At 38.8% G+C, this 14,825-nt stretch overlaps 1 protein-coding gene across 7 annotated transcripts in view; it reads right to left on the bottom strand.

Moving 5' to 3' along the window:
- The window catches only part of LOC131106801 (DNA (cytosine-5)-methyltransferase 3A-like), a 41,711-nt gene that overhangs the window by 6,870 nt on the left and 20,016 nt on the right, over positions 1 to 14,825 (bottom strand). For 5 of the 7 annotated variants that reach the window (XM_058056235.1, XM_058056233.1, XM_058056229.1 and 2 more), the window contains 16 exons: positions 9,789 to 9,992; positions 8,238 to 8,396; positions 7,074 to 7,181; positions 6,657 to 6,804; positions 6,438 to 6,581; positions 6,113 to 6,157; positions 4,882 to 4,961; positions 4,622 to 4,734; positions 4,334 to 4,517; positions 4,168 to 4,252; positions 3,946 to 4,091; positions 2,776 to 2,866; positions 2,545 to 2,693; positions 1,750 to 1,835; positions 1,583 to 1,652; positions 1,187 to 1,305 (listed from right to left, as the gene is read on the bottom strand). In XM_058056235.1, coding sequence (XP_057912218.1) covers positions 1,187 to 1,305; positions 1,583 to 1,652; positions 1,750 to 1,835; positions 2,545 to 2,693; positions 2,776 to 2,866; positions 3,946 to 4,091; positions 4,168 to 4,252; positions 4,334 to 4,517; positions 4,622 to 4,734; positions 4,882 to 4,961; positions 6,113 to 6,157; positions 6,438 to 6,581; positions 6,657 to 6,804; positions 7,074 to 7,181; positions 8,238 to 8,396; positions 9,789 to 9,992 — 1,931 coding nt within the window. The remainder of the gene's footprint in view (positions 1 to 1,186; positions 1,306 to 1,582; positions 1,653 to 1,749; positions 1,836 to 2,544; positions 2,694 to 2,775; positions 2,867 to 3,945; positions 4,092 to 4,167; positions 4,253 to 4,333; positions 4,518 to 4,621; positions 4,735 to 4,881; positions 4,962 to 6,112; positions 6,158 to 6,437; positions 6,582 to 6,656; positions 6,805 to 7,073; positions 7,182 to 8,237; positions 8,397 to 9,788; positions 9,993 to 14,825) is intronic. The other 2 variants (XM_058056231.1, XM_058056232.1) reach the window with 2 other exon arrangements.

Here is a 14,825-nt window from a genome sequence, read left to right as displayed (position 1 = left end):
AATGTTCTTAAGCCCCCCTAAATAATTTGATATTTTTTATAGATTTTTTTTTTACAAAAAATACAAGCAGGCTAATAAGCAAGCCAATAAGCAGGCTAATACTAGCCTACTACTACTACAAGTAGTAATAATCAGAAGAAGACGAATGATGATAGTAATAATAATGGGCTAATTAATAATATAATAATGATTATTATATCATTGATCACTGTCCACCAGACAGAATGGTTTTTCAGTGTAGATTGTGTGTACTTGTGTACATTTAATGGTGGCCTAAAACAATTGAGTATCTCTACTAAATCTGTCCAAAAGTGGGAAAGTTATATCCAGGTTCTTGTTCCTTATTTGTTTTTTTGGATTTTTTGGATTTCTTTGAATGTCTACTATGTTCATTCATATCCTGTGCATCTCCAGGGGGCTAAGCCTCTGGGCCACACGCAATAATCCGCACAGAGAACTTTCTAGATCATCTAGAATCTACACCTATTCCAGATGTATTTCCTTGGATTTGTGCTTCCCGCTAAAACGGTCTGTTTTAATTTATTACACCAATGGCCGCGCCTCCGGGCACGTCTACTCCACTGTGATTGGTCACCTCACCAAAGTGCTTCCTAACTACAAAAACAAACCCCACTTCCTAATATAATGGGGTTAGGGGAGCCAATTGAAAAGTGTTTTGGAGCTACTGGCAGCTGTAAAAACATTATTAGAGCCCTCTAGACATGAAATAACATCCCTATAGTCGCCTTTACATGTGTATTACCCAATATAATAGATATAGTCAGATAAAATAAGACATATATAAGACAACAGACTCACATATTAGTACTTCCTTGTTGTTGTTTCCTGGACAGCACACCACTGACTATTGTCTCATTGATGTATTGTAGTGGTAGCTTTAAATGGTTTTACTCTCGTATTCCTCAATATAGTAGACATAAGAGTAAATAAGCCATTTAAGACGTAAATAAAACTGTAAATGTGTTCCCTGGGGGGGACTTAGAGGCGGGATTACAGGAAGTGAGATCCAGAGAGTGGAGTTTTAGCTTGTCATAGGTTAGATAGCATCAAGGCTAGATTTTGGGCAACACACTGAGACTTATTTAAAAAGAAAATAGTATAATACGGGACCTTTAATGACAAAAAAAGGGAAAAAGAAACCTGCAGCATTTACACACAAATGTACCTTTCCATCTCAGTGCACCAGAGGATGTCCTCCTTGTTGTCCATGTAGACGGGGAAATGCTCGTCTTTCCCCTGCTTCACAGAGTTGGAGCGAGTCGTTATCGTACGCAACTTCTCAAACTGGAATTTGCATCCAGAACCGTACAAAGACAAACAGACACAAAGACACACACATATATTTCTCTTTTAATTCTAAAGCTATCACGTGAGCAATCATTGGCTCATATTATAGAACACATATATGACTTATACTATTGTATTATTGATAACATAAAAACAGTTATGGATCCGATCTAGAGTATTATGCAGGCAAGGCAAAGCATTTTAAATACTTTTGACCTTTACATGCACTCACAGGGGCAAACACATAAACACACACATGCACAAATTCTGATACCTTGGCTGTGCGACCGTGCTCCAGACACTCTTGCAGGTCCAGCTTGTCATTCGTCATGGCCGTCAGTGGTCTGTATTTGTGGAAAAATTGGGTCAAAGAGTGATTTTTAAAGGAAAATGTATTGTGAATAAAATGTGTGTACTTGTATTATTATTATTTTTAATCACCTTGACATGCCAGGCAAGTTTCCCCAGAAATATCGAGCACGGTGAGCAGCAGACACCTCCTTGGCGTCGATCATCACAGGATTGCACTGAACAAAAAGGCAGTGTTTATTTTTATTTTTATACATTTAGATATATTTTTAATATTTTTAGAGTTATTTTTTAAAATATTTTTTCCTATTATTTAAATTATATTTATACTGATTTAAATATTTTGTCTTTTTTTGTATTGCCTACTATGTGATCTATTGAATTATAGAAAATGAATGGAAGGATGTATTGAATTATTAATACACAAAATGACTTTTAATTCCTGATCAAGCAGTTGAGAAACACCGCTTTAAATAATCACTACAAAATACCAAATAAACATGATAAATAACCACGCAGGGAAACATGCTGTAAATATCAATAGGCAGTGTTTATTTTTATTTATATTTTTATACATTTAGATATATTTTTAATATTTTTTTATATTTTTAGAGTTATTTTTTTAAATATTTTTTCCTATTATTTAAATTATATTTATACCGATTTAAATATTTTGTCTTGTTTTTTTTTTATATCCTACTATGTGATCCATTGAATTATAGAAAATGAATGGATAGATCTATTGAATTATTAATACACAAAATGACTTTTAATTCCTGATCAAGCAGTTGAGAACCACCGCTTTAAATAATCACAACAAAAATACCAAATAAACAGGATAAATAACCACACAGGGAAACTGTGCTGTAAATATCAATACTTACTATTTTGTGTTATGATCACATGACAGCATTTTGTCCATCCTACCTCTAAGAAGCGTGATATGTCCCGCTTGTCGCTGACTCCCATGGCGACCACGTTCTCAAAGAGCCAGAAGAAAGGTCTCTCATCGCCCTCTTTGGGTCGAGCCTCGTGTAACAGACGGTAGAACTCAAAAAACAAGCGTCCAGTTCCCTCTGTGAGAGCACAGCAACTTTAATATAACGTACATGAACAATGTACTTGTTGAGTAATTCTAGTTCTTAAAGTTCTTCTCACCGTAAAGGCCCTTTCGTGCAGGGTTTACGATGGAGAGGTCATTGCAGGGACTTCCTCCTATCACCAGGTCAAATGGTCCCCACTCTTCAATCTGGACAGATATAAGGAGCGGAGTCATAACTGTCCACGACAAACAAGTAAGCAAAAAATATGAAATATGTTTAGAATGAAACATTTATATCATCCTATAAAGCCCCGGTCCAAACGTGCTGGCAAAATCTAGGGATGGATAGCTCCTCAGTATGGATTTGGGAAGATACTAAATGAACTATGTAGTACTTTTAGTTCAGGAGGAACTTGTGCATTCTGCAACCACTTCTGACTCCGCCTCAACGCTAGCTTGCGTGGACCATGACGTGTGAGGGTTTGTGCCATGCTTGAAACACATATTGCACACCGGTTTCAGCAGTTGAGTGCCGGCATTTTGTCTCCTCTCCGGGATGCCAAGGGCACAGAAGAGGGAATCGGCTGAATCTGCGGTTCAGAAGGCAGCGGATGTGGCTAGATGGGGCCAGCAGAGGTGGGAAACCTGCTTTTCATTCAGGTTTTTAGAATTTTTTTTTTTTTAATAAATTTAATATTTTTGCAATTATGGCATAGAAAACAATCACAACAATTTGCGATCTTCTTAACATTATTAGAGCCATTTAGACATGATATAATATTCATATTACCCAATATAGCACATTTTATAAACAGAGTTTCAAAAGTGCTGCACAGATTATTCATTCATTCATTTTCTACCGCTTTTTCCTCACGAGGGTCGCGGGGGGTGCTGGAGCCTATCCCAGCTGTCTTCGGGCGAGAGGCCGTGTACACCCTGGACTGGTCGCCAGGCAATCACAGGGCACATATAGACAAACAACCAGTCACACTCACATTCATACCTATGGACAATATGGAGTCGCCAATTAACCTATTTGTGCTTTAATTGTCAATTTATTAGCCCACTTTTTCCCCCCTAAGTGTAACATTTACATATCATTTTCTGTGTCGCATGTGTCTAATCTTGTGCAATTAAAAAACAAGAACTTGAGACGGGTTAGCATGTTGCGCCCATGGTGCCCACGTGAATAACTATGCTTTGTCAGCACAACAAAAACCTGAAGTGAAATATCTAAACCCCCCCCCCCACACTATGCCCTTGGTGTAAAAACACCTTTGACTCACATGTTTATGGGTTACGTTGCGCACGTCGCCGACATACATGATGCGTCCTTGGTGTCTGACCATGCCAACAGTAATGGAGTCTTCACACACCTCGGACGCTACGTACTTATCCACTTGGAGGCCCAGGTCCTTCAACACCAAGAGACCTGCGTGCAAACACACAAACATGATATTCCGAGAGTATATGATGTGACATGTCGCTATAAAGAAGCAGACACATACCTGTGGCAATGCCATCAAACAGTGATAAGACTCTGATTGGCTGCCTCTTCTCTGCTGCAACTGGAGTATACAACTTGGCAGGCTCCTGGGGGCCAATCAAAATAACATAGTTGAAGAAGTGTTTATGGAAAATAAGTGTTTTTTTTAATATAATGCCAATACATACAAACTCTTGTTCATGATTATTGGCGAAAAAATGTTGAAGGCGGCAAGGCCAGTCGTCCCGGCGTCGCAGTAAGCCGTAAATGCTTCTTGGCCCACACATGTAACAGTTCCAAGGGTCCTCTTTAATGGCTGCTGCTGCCGAGCCGACGCCGACTAACAGATCCACACATTCCACGCAAAAACACCTGTATGCAAGCACAACTGTCAATGAAGGACAGGGCAGGATGGCATGAACAATAACAATGTGTGTGGGTCGTGGCTGGATCCGTCACTGGTGCCGCCTACTGACCTACAGCAGTTGTTGTTTCCACACATGAGCACCTCCCTGCCTCCACAGCAGATGGTGCAGTAGGACTGGTAGCCGTCGTCGTCATACTGGTAGGCACACTCCAGAAAGGAATTCTAACAAAAAAAAACACGTGTTGAATCCATGAAATCTCCTATTTTCCATATGTATACTCGCTATTGGCCAATCAGGGCATCTCTCGTGAGACAGAAGAGAGTGACTAAAATAAACTCCCACCCTCGTTCCTGGGTTTATGGTCTTACTTTGCAGCCCTGGCACATTGCTCCCATGAAGAGAGGATGCTCCAGAGAGACGTTGAGGCTTCCACAGGAGATGCAGATGTCTAACAAATGACACACATGATACCAGTCACATACTGCATATATAGAACCAGGATCAAACATTGGAGCTTCGTCATTTACGTTTTATTTAGCACATGCTTATGGACTGGAGAATACAGTTATACCTTTAGAAGGGAAAAAAGTTGTTTCAGAGAATAAATTTAGTACTTTATTCTCGTAATGTTGTGACTTTTTTCTCGTGAATTTATGACTTTATTTCTCGTAAATGTAAGACTTTAAAATAGTAATACTACTTTTTCTGTCAATTCAGAAAATAAAGTCAGAAATGTATGACTTTTTCTCGTAAATTTTTTTTGCATAAATTTACAACTTTTTTTTCTCGCAAATTTACGACTTTTTCTCAAATTTTTTGTAATATTACAATGGTTTTCTGATACATTTTTGACTTTTCTCTCGCAAAATGTACAACTTTATTCACGTAATATTATGTTGTTTTTCACGTAAATGTACGATTTCTTTTCTTGAAAATGTACAACTTTATTTACTTTACTTGGAAATTGACGACTTTATTTCACGTAGATTTTTTGTAATTTCTTAGTGGTAAACAAAGTGGTAAATTTAGGCTTTTTTCACATAAATTTACCGCTCTATTTTTGTAATTTTTTTTCTTTTAAATTTAAGACTTTTTCATGAATTTTGTTTGTGTTTATTCCAAGAATAAAGTCTTTTTTTTTCTTGTAAAAAAAACTTTTTTTGTCATTTCTTTGAATAAAGTAAAATGCATTACCTTTTTTTGTCATGAATTTAAGACTTCTCGTAAATTTGGGACTTTTTTTGTAATATTACAATGGTTTTCTGATAAATTTTTGACTTTTTTCTCGAAAAATGTACAACATTATTCACATAATATTTCAACAGTTTTCTCATAAAGGTACAATTTCATTTCATCAGTATAACTTCATTTACTTTTCTCGTAAATTTATGACTTTATTTTCACTTTATTTAATGTATGATTTTTTCTGATTTCCGAGAATAGTCGTAAATGTACAGTTTTTTTCCTTGTAATATTATGACTTTATTTCATATAATTGTACAACTTTACTCCCTGTGGCCCAAATACTCTGTCATAGTCGGTACAAACAGTAACTAGTATAATGCCAGGTCCGGCTTCAATAATTGCAATACTCCTTACCTTCTATGTTCCGTGTCTTCTTTTTAATCTCATGTATAAGCCTCTCTAGAAATACAAAAAGAAGTGTTAGTAAATGATTGTATAATATATGATATAATGTATATATAACGTAATGTAGTGATATACAGTCTCACATCAGTTCTTAGCCACATGAGTGCTGTGTGTACACTAGCAGTCAAAGGTTTGGACGCTATTTCTCATTCAATAGCATGAGGAAGTGTGTCTGAACCCTTGACTGCTGGTGTATACCTTAATGGACCAGAATAAAATACGTATGGCAACCCATTTCCATTCATAATCAATTTGACAATCCATGTATGTTCACCTCTGGTTCCTTCATCGATCACCTCTCTTATCTTTGCTTTTTCTGCTGCGTTCTTGCGAGGCTTCTTAGCGGGGGGAGGAGTGTACGCCGCCTCTGGTTCTGCCCACATCTCAGAGTAGACATCTTTGTATGGATTCTGCTCCTCTGCGGGGATGACATAAGTTTTATTGTAGTGTGTGTGTGCATGTGTGAGTGTGTATGAGAGAGACGTATATGTACCCTCAGGAGGGTCCAGTGACTGCGGCCCGCTGGGTAAGAAGCCTGTCATGGCCCACTCTATCATCTGTCTTGTTTGAGGCTCAACCCCCTCCGTATCATCGCTCGGGTCGCAGGAAGGAGTGGGCCGCCCTGCTCGCACACTTGCCACCTAGACATGTGTAAAAAAAACAATTATATCAAAAGAATCAAGACAAAAAGCAACAAAGCGAGGCAAATGTGAAGCGAATGTGAAGCTTATAATCGGTGTGATGAAATGGATTAAAAACATCCCTGGCCATCCATCATCCATCATCCAACATCAAAGCAGCTCTTCTGACCTTGTCACCGACCGAGCGATGTGTGACTAATGCGCACACACCGTATGCTGCAGAGATGATTTAGCCACACAAAGTGAATTTCGCAATCCAACTGCAGTACCTGCAGAGCCTCAAAGATGGCTTTCCGGTACATGGGCTGTTTGTTGTATGTGGGCTGGTGGAAGGCAGATGAGAAAGAGCTCAGCGGCATCAGCTTCTCCACACAAACCTGGGAAACAGAGGCAGTGGTTATTTCCCCATACCTCCATAAGTCAGAAGTTATACTTCAGAACTACCGCGTAGGTTTGATATGGATTCTGTATGGTATCATGTACCCAGAAAAAATGATTACGTTTGATTAATGTTCATGTTAAAGGTTAAATAACTGTTAATAGTTATCCTCCCTATCCGTGTGGAAGTGGTAAGTGGTAAGTGGTTATCCTTTAAATCAGGGGTCTCAAACTCAATTTACTTGGGGGCCACTGGAGCTAGGGTCTGGGCGAGACTGGGCCGCATCAGGTTTTCCAAAAAAAAAAAAAAAAACGCATTTATTAAAAACGGAAAAATTAATAAACTTTGCTTTGGTTTCAATTTTCTACAATAAAAGCTCTGATAAAACATTCCACTGTTCTCAAATATGTTAATTTTTATTTTTCTGCACAAAATAAGATGAAAAATAAATAAACAAATCAAGAATAAAGAAAATCAATTTATCAGAAATAAATAAATATAATAATAATAATAAAACGGCAAATAATAAAAACTTAAGAAACCACATATAGTTGGTGGGTAGACAAATAATTTTTTTCCAGATTAAAATGAACAAAGCATTATTAGAGCCCTGTAGAGATGACAAACATGACTATAGTCACATTTATACTTTTTTTATTTACAACATATTGCGCAACTGCAGGGTCTTGAGACACATGCTAACTCGCAAACTAGAGAGCTCGCGACCTAAACGGTAGCCTTCAAGTTATTTCCTTTAAACTTAAATAGCCAAAAACTTACCACTTCCACACGGATAGGGAGGATAACTATTAACAGTTATTTAACCTTTAACATGAACATTAATCAAACATAATAATTTTTTCTGGGTACATGATACCATACAGCATCCATATCAAACTTGGGCGGGCCGCACTAACATTAAACTTTCATATCAAGGAGGGGGCCTCAAACTAGTGTCCTGCGGGCCACATTTAGCTGGAGCTTTATTCAGTACTTCAACTTCTACTGCAGAACACATTGATTGCCACAGACATCAGCTCTTTCTCTTACTCACCACAGAGAATTTGCCGTCTCCAAACCACATGACCCAGCGGGTCCCGTCAGCGGCTCGACTACGGCCGCTCATCCACCAGGAAACAATTCTGCCGGGCCACCAGGAAAATCCTCGCAGCTTCCCAAACACCAGCGTACCGATGCCAAAGCCCCTGCCATCCTAGTAGACATCCATGAAGAACAAGAAAAGAGAATATGTATATATATTTCTGAGGCTTTACATTAAAAAAAATGTAATTTAGACTTTGTGTTATGATTTCTATTTATTTTTTTTGTTTAGTTGCCTATTTTGGATACTAATAATGTAAAAGTTGGGTGTTATTTCATGTCTAGAGGGCTCTAATAATGTTAAAAACTGTATTTAGAAGGTCATAAACAGGTAGGTTTTCTGTGAAATAACTACAGTAATATTCCATTGGGGGCGGCACGGCGGTCGAGTGGTTAGCGCGCAGACCTCACAGCTAGGAGACCAGGGTTCAATTCCACCCTCGGCCATCTCTGTGTGGAGTTTGCATGTTCTCCCCGTGCATGCGTGGGTTTTCTCCGGGTACTCTGGTTTTCTCCCACATTCCAAAAACATGCTAGGTTAATTGGCGACTCCAAATTGTCAAAGGTATGAATGTGAGTGTGAATGGTTGTTTGTCTATATGTGCCCTGTGATTGGCTGGCGACCAGTCTAGGGTGTACCCCGTCTCTCGCTCAAAGACAGCTGGGATAGGCTCCAGCACCCCCGCGACCCTTGTGAGGAAAAAATGGTAGAAAATGAATGAATGAATGAATATTCCATTGGTTAATATGCCGCCTACAGATAACATACTAACTCCTTATTTCTAAAATCTAAAATCACAAATACTTGCTGATATAGTTAATCTTCAAACAGGTAAAATAATGCATAAGGCTAAAAATAACAAATTACCTAAACATGTCATCCAATACTTCTCTACAAGAGAGGAGAAATATGATCTCAGGGAAGAACTACATTTGAAACACTTATATGCTAGGACTACGTTAAAAAGCCATAGCATTTCAGTATGTGGAATCAAACTATGGAATGGATTGAGTAAGGACCTCAAACAATGCACAACGATGAGCCAATTCAAGAAACAATACACAGTACTTTGGTACGAGGTGCATTATTAAAAAAAACAACAACCTTAAACTGTATTATGGAAAGCAGGAAGTGAACAAATGTAACAGTTACTGATTGTAAAAGTACCAGATGGAGGGGTAGGATTTAATAAGCTTTGTTTCTTCCTACTCCTTTTGGACATGTGGAACTGTGAACTGATTATGTGATGCATTCAATTGTAATCTGATGCATGTTCAAATGAAATTAAACCATTACCATAATATTAAATTATATTTCATGGAAGTTCACTTATCGGGGTCGAGTCTGCATCCACTTCACCCCAATAAACGAGAGACGACTGTATTTTATATTTACTATTTAGTCCACATAGAGGACTCAAACACAGATAAACATGGCTGTGAGGCAGAAGTGCTAACCACAATAATAAATGAGAATAAAGAGAAAAAAAATACATAGACTAACCTGGTACTCTATTTCTCTGGGCGTTGCCTGGTCTCCTCTTGCGACCGGCTCGGGTGTTACGGCAACGATCGGGGAGGCGGGGTCTGTTTGTTGCTGGGATGGTGGAGGCTCCGGGCTGGCTGGCTCGTCCTCTTTTTGAAAGTCTGCTTCGGATAGGTCATCCATCATGCTCATCTCAGCTTCTCTGTAAGCCCGCCTCTCTGCCTGTGAAGGAGAAACATGTGCCAGTGTAAACAGACGGGAAAACTGGGATATTATTTCTCACTTATTTTTGTGAAAAGGTGATGAAGGTACCTGAACTAACCATTACATCATTTGACATATATGTTGCTAGGACGGCACCCCTTCTATTCACACTGGCCTGATTGATATTAAATGCAGTTCTGTTAACATCTCTAGATGAACAATCCTTTAATTGAACCTGTGTGAAACAGGAAGTTAGCAGGGAGGGAGTGCACGCCGGGGATGCGGTTCACCGGGTTCAACTCGAGAAGGAGAGAAATAAAACAAAAGAGCGAGAGAGGAGAGCGTGCAGATTTTGGGGTGAAACAGTGAAGCAGAAGGACTACAAAAGATGTCCAATCACAATACAACAACAGTAATAGGAACTACAGTCCAACACAGGAAGTGATGAGCGGAATTCCACTCAATTTGTGTTCGTACTTTATGACATACTATCACAGTGAGCCTCCCACCACTAAATATAATACCACCGGGGGGCCTCCCTTCCTCCCTAAAAAAGGGATTTTCCCGAGTTTTCTGGATTCTGTTTACTGGCCAACTGTGAGAACTAAAAACAAATTAATTCTTCATCTTCTTTAGCGGGTGGCACGGCGGTCTAGTGGTTAGCACGCAGACCTCACAGCTAGGAAACCAGGGTTCAATTCCACCCTCGGCCATCTCTGTGTGGAGTTTGCATGTCCTCCCCGTGCATGCGTGGGTTTTCTCCGGGTACTCCGGTTTCCTCCCACATTCCAAAAACATGCTAGGTTAATTGGCCACTCCAAATTGTCCATAGGTATGAATGTGACTGTGAATGGTTGTTTGTCTATATGTGCCCTGTGATTGGCTGGCCACCAGTCCAGGGTGTACTCCGCCTCTCGCCCAAAGACGGCTGGAATGGGCTCCGGCACCCCCCGTGACCCTCGTGAGAAAAAAGCGGTAGAAATTGAATGAATTAATCTTCTTTAGCTGTTTTTTCTTGATTTTCTTAAGCTGCTGCACCTCTGGCGCCTCCCAGGGAAGCACTGACTCAAGGCAATAACAAGGCAGTAGTGTGAAGTCAAACACAAGCAGCAAATATTGTAAATCACAATGAACAACAAATTGCACAAGAGAACATACAGTAAGGAAGGTACCATTATTAAATGTGGGGAGAGGGAAACAAAGAATACAACAATGCAGTATTCCTCTACTGCAGGGGTGCTCATTAAGTCGATCGCGAGCTACCGGTCGATCGCGGAGGTGGTACTGGTCGATCGCTGGTCGATCGCGGCGTGACATTACAAAAATATCATCCCAGCATCAATGCCGTCACTTGATTGATATACAGGGCAGCCATTCAGATGACAACTGAATGTTGCCCTTCGGGTGACCAATCAAATCAAACAACGTCTCTAAGTGCAGCAGAACTTACGATGTCAGCCTATCATCCATCCCCGTTACTTGATTGACATACAGGACAACCAATCAGATGACAACTGAATTTTGACCTTTAGGTCACCGCTCATGCGTAAACAATGATGCAAAGTGCTAAGCTAGTCGGTGAATTGCGAGATTTTAAAGCCCTCGCTAAAGTTTATGGTCACTAAAATGAGTGAAGGAGCTGGACCAAGTAAAAAGGCAAAAACTGGACCAAGTAAAAAGGCAAAAAAACATATCACTTCCATACGGATATGGAATATTATACGGATATTATGATACGGATATTATCCATGACTGATAAACATTTGGAAGTGTGCTTGAGGCTGGCTATCAGCAGCTACTGTCCGGACTATGCATCCCTGGCTGGTTCAATTCAGTGCAAGTCATCAACGTAAACTCAGGTAATTACAAAAAATGTTAATAGTTAATTATGTGTGTTTTGCAATATTGGCTCATTTGGTTATGTAAGGTACATCAACATACATTGTACGTACAAATAATCCTCAATACATTTGAAAATAAGTAGATGTTTTGCATTTTTGTAGTGGGTAGATCATTTTGACTCGGTCATTTTAAAAGTAGCTTGCATGCTGAAAAAGTGTGAGCACCCCTGCTCTACTGGGACCAGGACATATGTATTCAAATAATAATAAAATGAGCATAATAAGCTATATTTACAGCTATAGAAGAAAGCATATTAAACAGCAACAATGTAATCAATGGGGATCCCAAAGCTTTAATGGATGTGGATGATTAACGTTCCCCATTGTCCAATATTCCATCCAAGGCAATGGATGTGATGGCATAAATTTCACACTGAAAGACAGTAAAAGTCAGTGTTTGGGACTTTTTTTTACTATTTTCCCCTTAGTTTGACCCCACAACAGACGGTCATTCTTCTTGGCTTCTGTTGACCTCTGAACTCATAAACATCTACTCGGCCTGTTACGTGGATCATAGGTAGACCACAACAATGCAAACACACAGAAATGTGCAGTCACTGCTTTTTTTTTAAACACTGGATCAGGATGCTGAAGGAAATATTATTATTAATAACAAAAACAATTGTTAGTCACCAGCCCTGGGGTTGACCTACAGTTAACAGTACAGTACAGTTACTGCACATTCAGTTTGGAAGGTAGAGTTAAGTTCCCAAACTATAAAAGGCCACCTGTCCATGGTACAAAGTAGTACCTAAATAAGTCCACTAAATTTGACTTTTTATTGGTTGTTGAATTGAATCCAAAAGACTTCTTCAGTTCTGACAGAGACACTAGCAGTCGTTATGGTCGTTACCCGAGTTAATTAACTGTCGTACCCTTAGGGTGCACTCACACTGGGATTTTCCAACTTGTTCAGACTTGATTCCCGCGGTCCCATACTCACACCCCCCATGATACACTACACATTTGTGACTTTGTGGCTTATTTTGAGGCCTGCTGCTTATTTCTATTGTGCAAAAAAGCAGATCCGATCAATAACTTGTATTAATTTTATGACACATACAGTATGTACTGTCCATACATGAGGCCCGCAGGACACTAGTTTGAGGCCCCCACCTTGATATGAAAGTTTAATGTTAGTGCGGCCCGCGCAAGTTTGATATGGATGCTGTATGGTATCATGTACCCAGAAAAAATTATTACGTTTGATTAATGTTTATGTTAAAGGTTAAATAACTGTTAATAGTTATCCTCCCTATGCATGTGGAAGTGGTATATTTTTGGCTATTTAAGTTTAAAGGAAATAACTTGAAGGCTACCATTTAGGTCGCTAGCTCTCTAGTTTGCGAGTTAGCATGTGTCTCAAGACCCTGCAGTTGCGCAATATGTTGTAAATAAAAAAAGTATAAATGTGACGTATAGTCGTGTTTTGTCATGTCTACAGGGCTCTAATAATGCTTTAATTTTAATCTGAAAAAAATAATTTTTCTACCCACCAACTATATGTGGTTATATATATATATATATATATATATATATATATATATATATATATATATATATATATATATATATATATATATATATATATATATATATATATATATATATATATATATATATATATATATATATATATATATATATATATATATATATATATATATATATATGTATATATATATATATATATATATTATATAAGTTTTTATTATTTGCCGTTTTATTATTATTATTATATTTATTGATTACTGATTGGTTGATTTTTGTTTATTGTTTATTTATTTTTCATCTTATTTTGTGCAGAAAAATAAAAATTAAGATATTTGAGAACAGTGGAATGTTTTATCAGAGCTTTTATTGTAGAAAATCGGAACCAAAGCACTGAAAAAGTTTGTATATTTTTCTGTTTTTAATAAATGCGTTTTGGGTTTTTTTTTAAAACCTGATGCAGGCCAGCCTTGCCCAGACCCTTGCTCCAGTGGCCCCCAGGTAAATTGAGTTTGAGACCCCTGATTTACATGATTCAAAGTGGTACTATCGATCATGAATAGACCAGGCTGTTTAAGAATAAGATGGCTGTCAAAAACAACACTGCCCAAAGCACAGAAAGCGTATATTGCAAGGCGCCTAAAGTAACGTCGGAGTCTTTACAAAGACGCCATTTCAGACATGCACACATTGAAGTGTAACTAAGAAGAATAACGCCAGTGTTGAGCATTTTTTTTTTTAGTGAGGCACAAACAAAGGCGACGAGAAGGTCGCTTTGAGTTACGACTTTGAACTTTAGTGAGCCCCCACGACCTGGCCGGTGTGTTGACTCTCGGTGACACCCCCGTGATCCGTGACCCCCCCGGCACCCTGTGACCTAAGTCAATGAAGCGTTTGTGAAACCACACCCCCTTTACAGCCGTGACTGACCCTGACCTCCGATTGAACTTAGACACACACATATAATGTAAAGAGAAGTTAAGACCCGCATGTGAGTTACCTTCACATCATCATCATCATCTTGTGATGATTAAATACACACAGAAAATATTATTGGATTGGTCCCATCTGGTAGCATACTGTACAAATCCAACAGTCCCAAACATTAAAAGGCGGTGAGTGACAGTTTCACACAGTGTTAAGCCCTACTGGCCCTGAACACATCCAAATTAAAATCCAAATCAAACAACCGTGACCGCAGCCCTGACAGATTTGAAACTGCAAACAGAACCAATTCAGGGTGAAATATAGCCAAACTAATGCTCAGACAAATGAATGCAATGTTGCCAAGCTCTTTAAGCAATGATACGGTTTGTCTTCACATCAAAAGTAATACATCAAGTAGCCTAAATCGACTTATTCTGATGAAATGAAGTGAAAATAAACTTACAGCCGACGCATGGCATTGTTCCTCCCTGGCTCTTTTTCTGTCTGTCATTTTCTGACTGTGTCTCTTTTC

The sequence above is a fragment of the Doryrhamphus excisus genome, chromosome 19, assembly GCF_030265055.1.
Source record: "Doryrhamphus excisus isolate RoL2022-K1 chromosome 19, RoL_Dexc_1.0, whole genome shotgun sequence".
NCBI classification, from domain to species: Eukaryota; Metazoa; Chordata; class Actinopteri; order Syngnathiformes; family Syngnathidae; genus Doryrhamphus; species Doryrhamphus excisus.
The sequence above is the reverse complement of the archived record's forward strand: the minus strand, read 5'-3'. Positions and strand labels throughout refer to the sequence as shown.